The sequence below is a fragment of the Echinops telfairi genome, unplaced genomic scaffold (genome assembly GCF_000313985.2).
Source record: "Echinops telfairi isolate 266 unplaced genomic scaffold, ASM31398v2 ScPeMD7_5;HRSCAF=22, whole genome shotgun sequence".
Lineage (NCBI taxonomy): Eukaryota > Metazoa > Chordata > Mammalia > Afrosoricida > Tenrecidae > Echinops > Echinops telfairi.
This window is the reverse complement of record NW_022103901.1, coordinates 12,878,759-12,886,696: the sequence shown is the minus strand read 5'-3', so window position 1 is coordinate 12,886,696 and position 7,938 is coordinate 12,878,759. Positions and strand designations below refer to the sequence as shown.

Below are 7,938 nucleotides of genomic sequence, written 5' to 3'. Positions count from 1 at the left end.
CCGGACCTGCTGCCACTCCGTGAGTGACGTCTCACCTGCCAGCAGGCTCACACCCCCGCTGTGCAGGGCTAAGCAGGAGCCCCTGGTGGTGGTGGTAGCGGGGCTAAGCGTGCTAGGCTGCACATCACGGGATTGGCCGTTCAAAAGCACCACCCGTTCTGTGGGCGGAAGGTGAGGCCTTCTACTCCTGTCGAGAGCTCCCATCTCGGAAACTCACAGGGGCAGTTCTACTGGGCCCTACAGGGTCGTTGGGAGTCGGGAGCGGGGTGTGTGCATGTGTGTGTGCATGGGCATGTACTGGAATAGTCATCCCGAGGGCCGTGGATCACATTTCATCTGATGGAAGGCCATCACCTTCCACTGCGCGGTCTGACGGCATGGACTCCACCAGCCCGAACCAGGCCCACGTAGCGCAGCCCCTCCTCGCATCTTGTTACGGAAAGGGCGGCAGGGGCAACAAGAGAGGTGCCTCGGGGTGGTGCACAGGGTTAAGCGTTTCCTCTCGCTAAGAGGCTGATGGCTTGAGCCTCCCCGGAGGAGCCTCTGTGGACAGGGGTGTGGCCATGTGCTTCCGACAGGCCAAGCCTTGAGAACCCTCCTGGGCCATTCCCCTCTATTTGGAGGGTGTCGCCAGGACCCGGGCTGACTCGGGCAGCTGGCAAAGGCCACCCAGACCCAGAGCATGCACGCCTGAGGGGCCACCCACGTGAGGATCCCTAAGGGACCCTAGGACTCCTGGGGCTCCCGGCAAGGGAGGAACCGACCCCCGTCAAGACCCTGCTTTGGACTTTTGGGCTCCAGATGGTGTAGGGGACGCTGCTGTTCTGAAGGACCCCGGCCTGTGGTTCTCAAGTTACAGCCACTCGGGGAGAGGAAGCCACTCACCCTGCCGCTTTCCACAATCTCTCTCTGCAGGTCCTTGGAGGCTGCGATCAGGACCTGGATAGCTTGCATCAGGCCGGTGCAGGAACCAAGGATCCTGGAGACAGACCAGGGACGCAGAGGGCACGAGTGAGGAAGACGCCTGCTCTCTCTTGTTCAGGCTTCAGACACAACCCTGGTGGCACAGTGGTTGGGCTGCCATCTGCAAGGTCAGCCATTCGAAATCACCAGCGAGCTGCTCCGTGGGGGAAAGTCGGGGCTCTCGACTCCAGTAGAGTCCGGTCTCGGGAGCTCCCTGGGGCAAGTCTACCCTGTCCTACAGGGAACGGGCCAGGAAGGAGCCGAACTGGCTGGGATGCTCTGAGAGCGACGCCCGGAAGGAACGGCAGGTGGACGAGAAGACTGGGCTGTGAGTCCAATAAGGAACATGGAAGGGGAACCCCAGGCTTTCGTCCCCCCCGCTCCTGCGAGAGCAGTGCTATCGCTGCCATTAACAAGGTGAGCAAGGACCGCCGATGGGAGCCCCCTAGTGGGACTGGGTTACTCATTGAGCTGCTCACCACAAGGTCGGTGGTTCAAAACCACCAGCTGTTCCCCATGGCAGAAAAGAAGAGGCTTTCCACTCCCGTACAGCTAAGGTCTTGGAAACCCACAAGGGCAGCTCTCCTCTGTCCTAGAGAGTCCCTACGGGTCAGACTCAATGGGAAGGCGCTAGCTTATCAGAGATCACAGCATCTCAGCCCTGCCCTGTGGCTCCTGGTGTTCTGATCTGGGTCCCTCGTGGGCATGGATATACAACGCAGCCCAAGACAGACCGCTGCCCCTCGGGCCTCCAGGGCTGCTCCTTGGTGGCACAGACTGACCTTTCATTCACCTCTAGTTTGACGCCGGTGTCGCCAGCCCGGGATTTGCTGAGCATCTCCTGTGGAGAAGAAGCAGGGTTTCTACTCGCGGCCTGGGCACAGCATGCTCTCTCTGAGGCTCGTGTCCAATGGTAGCCGGGAACGTCCAGACGACTGGGGCCCACCCAGTCCAAGCACTCTGTGAGAAGAGTCCAGACCTCTGGCCTCTCTTGCTGGGATTTGGCGACAGCAGGTGGCCTCTCCAATCAGGAAGGTCCTCCACAGTAAGGGTTCTGGGGCTGCTGCGCACACCATTCTGGAAGCTGGGGCCCCCAGGCCAACAGCCGTGGCACTCAAACGACCAGGCCCGAGCGGCAGGTATTCAGATCAAGGTGGTGAGGCATGGGGGGAGCTTGAGACTTCCACATCGGGGCTCAAACAGTGCCCCACTCAGCTTTTCATGAGACAGCTGTTACTACTAATTAGGGGTACCGTGGAGTGTGTGCATGTGGGGCCCCGAGGGGAGAGTCTGTTGGCTCACTGACCTCCCCCAGCATCTACAGGAGGTCATTACCATCATACAGAAAGAGCACCCGAGTCTCAGCAAAGTGAATGTAGCCGGCGGGAAGTGGTACAACGAGGAAGTGACCCGTATGGAATGTGGACCCAGGATGGCAGACACCAGAGTTATCTCCTGCGGCTCCCTTTCCGTTAAGCGAGGGCCTTCATGGGTTCTACCCCTCAGAGTTTGGGTTCTGCCTGGTTTTACGGGGACCCCTGGAGCCATAACGAATGGCTAAGATACAACAAATGGGCGCTGAAGGCAGGGCATTGGTGCCCCAGCCTCAGCGCAGGAGGCCCTGCGCGAAGGCCCGTACCTCGATCCGGGCCGTAGCTGTGTCAATGGCAGCGGAAGTAGCGGCCATCTCCTTGTCCACCAGGTCCCCCAGCTCGTCCTGCTTGATGTCCAGGCCTCGGGGTAAGAGCTCCTGTAACAAGCGTGACATGACCCTTGACAAACTCTCTGCTCTCCCTGGGCCGACATGCCACCTGAGGAATAGTAAAGCCTCCTCTTTCTCCTGAGGAGCAGCCGGTGGTTTTGAACCGCTGACCTTGCGGTTGGCAGCCCAAGTCATAACCACCAGGCCGCCCTTGGGAAATGCTCTACCGAGAGACAGCAGGGGGCGCTGTGAGTCAGGATGGATGGCACCCTGACCACAAAGTGGATTCTCAGTGAACCGTCTCCCTTCCATCCTTGCTTTCTAGGACCCCCTCAGCAGAGCAGGAGGGACTGGCTGACCATGTCACCACCTCCCCAGCAAGTCGCTGGCTCTCCTCCGTCCTCACCTGGCCGATGGCCGCCATCTTGCTGAGGCAGGTCCACAGGGCGGTGCAGTCGGCCTGCGGGAGGCGCTCCTCCTCCTCCAGGGAGGCCAGCAGGTTCAGCGTGTCCCTGCCATACTGCTTGCAGATCTCGTTCAGTGCTGGGGGCGTGCACGGCGACAGACTTTCAGGCCTGGGGCTCCCCACCACCTCCCAATCTCAGAAGTCGGGTCCCCCCAAGGGTCCCCCAGGCACTCACAGTCAGCCGGCTCTGGAGGGGCTCGAAGGCAGGTGGCGCCACCTTGGAGAATGGCGTCTCCAGTCAGGTGGGCCAGGAGGGTTACCGAGTGGAGCAGTTTGCTGAGCTCTGCTGGGAGGGGCGGGGATGGGTATGTGTGTGCAATGGCACAGCTCTCAGTGCGGGCAGAGGGACTGTCCTCTCCTGCCCGCCTGAAAGGTATGCACACGCTGTGCCGGGCACATGGGAGCCCATCGCTCTTGTCCACATTCCGGCCTCGCTGACCCTGCCCAGCGGTGCCCGATGACCTTACCTTTCGGGCAGGCCAGGTACCGGCTCCGGCTCTCCTCTAGCTGCTCCAGACAGCTGGACACGGAGCGGATACTGGACAGGAGGTGATCTACGGGAGGGGACACGGATTTCAGCCCAGTGCTGACCTCGTCCCTGCAAGGGAAGCCCCCTAATGGCCAGCTCATGTGGGGTGCCCGAAGATGGGGAAGGGAGGAGAGACCACCTCCTACTGGGGCACCCAGAGCTTAGCTCCTCTGCCTGTCTGGTCCCTTGGCCAAGAGAGAGGGCAGCTGCACCCCAGGTGGGGACCCCACTTCTCTCTTCTGGCCACGGCCAGCACATCTGAGCCAAGCTCTCTAGCAAGTCCCACTCAGCTGGCCCCAACGCTCAGCTGTTCATCCACAGCCATGCGCTGTTCTCGACGGCACCTCCTACCAGGTGCCTCTGCACACGGAGCCCTGGGGCCCAGGAGCAAGTGTTCGCTGTATGGCCTCTTGGGTCACACTGCCTGGGTGGGACTCCAAGGCTGCCTGCTTCTTCGCCTGAACAGCAGGGAACAGCCTGCTTCCACCTCATGGTACCACAGCCGGGAGCACCTGGGCCATGGTACCTGGAGTCCTCAGAACCGTGCCTGGTCCACAGCGCTCCCAAACAGAACTGTGCTGAATTCCTGGTGCCTTTGGCAGAACACCACTGGGCCTGGGGCACAGTATGTGTCCCCAACAGGACCATGCTGTTCCATCGTTTCCCCGCTACGGAATCACGTGCCCACAGAGCCCCTCCCTCAGAGCCCACACCCATCACTGCCAAGTGAATCCTGACCCTTGGTGACCCTGGGGTTCAGAGCAGAGTAGAGCAGAGCTCCCGGGGGTGGCGTGACTGTGAGCTTCCAGGCCTTTCTTCTGTGGCATCCATGGGTGAGCTTGAACCGCAAACTTCCTCTTAGTGACCACGCGCTTAACCAACTTTCTGCGCCACTGGGGGAGTCTGACTCTAAGAAGCTATCACCGCCATCGGGTGAATCCTGACTCACAGGGGCCCCCAGGACAGGGTACAACTGCCCCTGTGGGTATCCTGAACTGTGACCCCTCACGGTGACCCTATAGGACAGGGTAGAACTGCCCTTGTTGGTTTCCAGAACTGTAACCCCTCCCAGTGACCCCCAGGACAGGATAGAGCTGCCCTTGTGGGTTTCCTGGACTGTAACCCCTCCCAGTGACCCCCAGGACCAGGTAGAGCTGCCCCTGTGGGTTTCCTGGACTGTAACCCCTCCCAGTGACCCCCAGGACAGGATCGAGCTGCCCCTGTGGGTTTCCTTGACTGTAACCCCTCCCAGTGACCCCCAGGACAGGGTAGAGCTGCCCCTGTGGGTTTCCTGGACCGTAACCCCTCCCAGTGACCCCCAGGACAGGGGAGAGCTGCCCCTGTGGGTTTTCTGGACCGTAACCCCTCCCAATGACCCCCAGGACAGGGGAGAGCTGCCCCTGTGGGTTTCCTGGACTGTAACCCCTCCCAGTGACCCCCAGGACAGGGGAGAGCTGCCCCTGTGGGTTTCCTTGACTGTAACCCCTCCCAGTGACCCCCAGGACAGGGGAGAGCTGCCCCTGTGGGTTTCCTCCCGTGAACGCTAGCTTTCTTCTTACTCTAACTTCGAGTTTCTTCCTTGCTGCAAAAGCCTCCCAAACCCGGCTCGAGCCGCCTCCCTCCCCTCAGAAACACAGACCCTGTATCGTGGGTGTCCTCAGTGAGGTGGGGGTGCGCCTGCTTCTGGGTGAGGGGGGTGGCTCCCAGCCTTGCCGCACCTTCGTAAACTGGGGCCTTTTCATGTGATGAAGCCCCGCAGCTGCGGTGGCTCCCCCCCTCCTGCCCCCTCTGCCAGTGGGGCCTGGCTTGCCACACGGTCCCTCCCTCCCGCGTCACAGAAAGGAGCCGCCGTGAGATCTGCCCCTCTCTATGCCAGGGGCCGCCCAGATCCTCTCTGCCTGGGGGCCCCTGTATCTGCGGCAGGGCCTCTGCCCCTCCGCCCCATCTCCCCTGTGCCTTCAGGGCTCTGCTCCTGCGGGGGCCCGTTCGCAGTGTGGCCAGTGTGGCACGCACATGCAGCACCCCTGGGAGGCTTCAGAAAACCCTGAAGCCGGGGTGGAAGCGTACCTGCAGATCCAGCACAGCTGGCCAGTGTGGGCTCTTCCAGCTGGCCCAGGGCCTCCTGCACTGCCCGCTCCGCGGCCTGCCTGCACTCCCTGAGAAGCACTTTCCGCTGGCCCTTCGCCTGTCGCTCGGCTGATTCCTAGAAATGGCCCAGGGAGATGAGAGTCTGCCTCAGGCCCCCACGGAGCCTCGGCCAGCACCTGTCCGGGATGCCTGGCATTGGAGCACAGTGGCTCACGACGCAGCCCGATCCTGTTACCATGACACCGGGAAAGTGGCTGTGGAGTGGTCTTCCGGGGGATGACATGGACTTGAAGGCCCAGGGCATGCCTCTCTGAGAGCCCTGTGCTGCGATGACTCAGACCAGGCTGGAGGTTGGAACGCTGCCAGCTTCCCAGAGGCCTTTGCACTCAGGCCAAAGCCCCCCGGTCCCTTCCACAGCCTCTCCCTGAGACCCACTACTCACCTGTGTGTTGGTCAGTTCCTGCCGGGTGCGGCCTAGCTGCTCCTGCAGAGTGGCCACCTCCACGTCCCGCCGTGCCGCGGCCTGCACCAGGCCATCCCGCTCCCTCTCCAGCTCGGCCAGCTGGGCGGCCCACTTGGCTTCTGACTGCAAGGGGCAGGCCGGTGAACAGGGAGGGGGCAGAGGTGACGACGACGGCGGGAGACTGGATTGGTGCCCTCGCCAGAGGTCGAAAGTCAAAGTCACAAGCAACAGGAGCTGCTCTCTCGCTCACTCGCTGAGCGGACACTAGGGCCGGGCCGGCTTGGGGCTGGGCCGTAGCTTCTAGCAACACAGACATTAGGGAGGAAGGGCCGGGGTGGGAAGGGAGGAGAGGCTCACTCACCTGGGCAGACGTTGCCAGGGTTCCTCGCACAAGCTGAAGCTCCTGCTGGTTCGTGGTCAGTTCCTGCTTCAAGCTCTCCAGCACCTCCGTCTGTTCTTGAGTCTGAAAGAGAAGGTGAGCAGGGTGACTGGCCGGGGGGCGCTAAGGGATCAACAGATATAAAGTACTGTGACAAGAGGAGGCAAGGACTCCCCACCCCGACCCCCACCACACACACCAAAAGTCTACTCCCAAGGAGGAATCTGGGGGACCGTCAGCAGCCCTGATGGCATAGTGGTTACAAGTTGGGCTGCCAACCCCAAGGTCAGCAGTTCAAAACCACCAGCTGCTCCCTGGGAGAAAGAAGAGGCCTCTCCTCCCATCAGGCGCTCCCGTCTCGGAAACCCACAGGGTGGCCAGGGGCCATCTAGATGGCCCTGAGTTTGCCGTCTGAAGTTCCCAAATGCGGCCTGAGCCCAAAGCACGTCACTCTGGGCTGGACCTCGACCCCGGCACACCAGCACCCGGCATGCTGCGGGAGGGCACCTCCCTCCAACTTCTTTCCTGAGGGTGTTTTTCCCGAGAGCAGACTGCGATGCAGCCGCCAAGAATTCACAACCGGCAGGCTGGCAAAACCCAGTGGGTGGAAGGAAGGACCGAGCTGTGTGTGTCCCCACTTGAAGCACGCGTGTTCTTTGACACAGCTTTCCCTGCCCTCGGCTCAGAGCTGCCGGCTCAACTCTCCCCTCGGGTATCAGACCCCAAATGAGTACATAAAATCAATAAACTCACTGCCACCGAGCAGATGCCAACTCAGTGACCCGCGGGACAGGGGAGAACGACCCTTGTATGTTTCCGAGGCTAGCTCTTTATGGGAATAGAGAGAGCCTCATCTTTCTCCCCCAGAGCGGCTGGTGGCTGTGAACCGCTGACTTTTCGGTGGCCAGCCCCAAGTGTCACTATTACGCCAGCAGGGCTTTGGGTCCACATGCTTTGGCGCGGCTGGTTATTCTGCAAGCACGTCGTCACCGGGCCTTTCTGCCCAGCTGTCTGTGGCTGGACTCAAAGCCTCCAACCTTGCAGGTAGTGGCTGAGCACCTTTCTCTTGGGCACCGACCTGGACACCTTATTTCCAGTCTCACACAACGGCTGTGAGTCCACACTGACTCGCAGTGACCCCATAGGATGGGGTTTCTGGGGCTGGGAGTAAGAAAGCCTCATCTTTCTCCCCAGGAGCAGCCACTGGTTTCCATCTGCAGCCCCATACGTCGCCCACTTCGACATCGGGGTTTCCCCTGCTACTTTTTCTGTTAATTTCCAGTGGATGCCTGAGTTAGTTAATTGTGCCAGCCTGGCCGATAATCACATGTGGTGCTGGTTGAAAGGC

General features: G+C 61.1%; 1 protein-coding gene across 1 annotated transcript in view; it reads right to left on the bottom strand.

Moving 5' to 3' along the window:
- Positions 1–7,938, bottom strand: part of HIP1 (huntingtin interacting protein 1) — a 135,639-nt gene that overhangs the window by 9,614 nt on the left and 118,087 nt on the right. The window contains exons 14-22 of the mRNA XM_045284676.1: positions 6,573–6,674; positions 6,191–6,334; positions 5,728–5,863; positions 3,599–3,685; positions 3,307–3,414; positions 3,072–3,208; positions 2,603–2,713; positions 1,746–1,804; positions 886–979 (exon numbers count right to left, since the gene is read on the bottom strand). Coding sequence (XP_045140611.1) covers positions 886–979; positions 1,746–1,804; positions 2,603–2,713; positions 3,072–3,208; positions 3,307–3,414; positions 3,599–3,685; positions 5,728–5,863; positions 6,191–6,334; positions 6,573–6,674 — 978 coding nt within the window. The remainder of the gene's footprint in view (positions 1–885; positions 980–1,745; positions 1,805–2,602; positions 2,714–3,071; positions 3,209–3,306; positions 3,415–3,598; positions 3,686–5,727; positions 5,864–6,190; positions 6,335–6,572; positions 6,675–7,938) is intronic.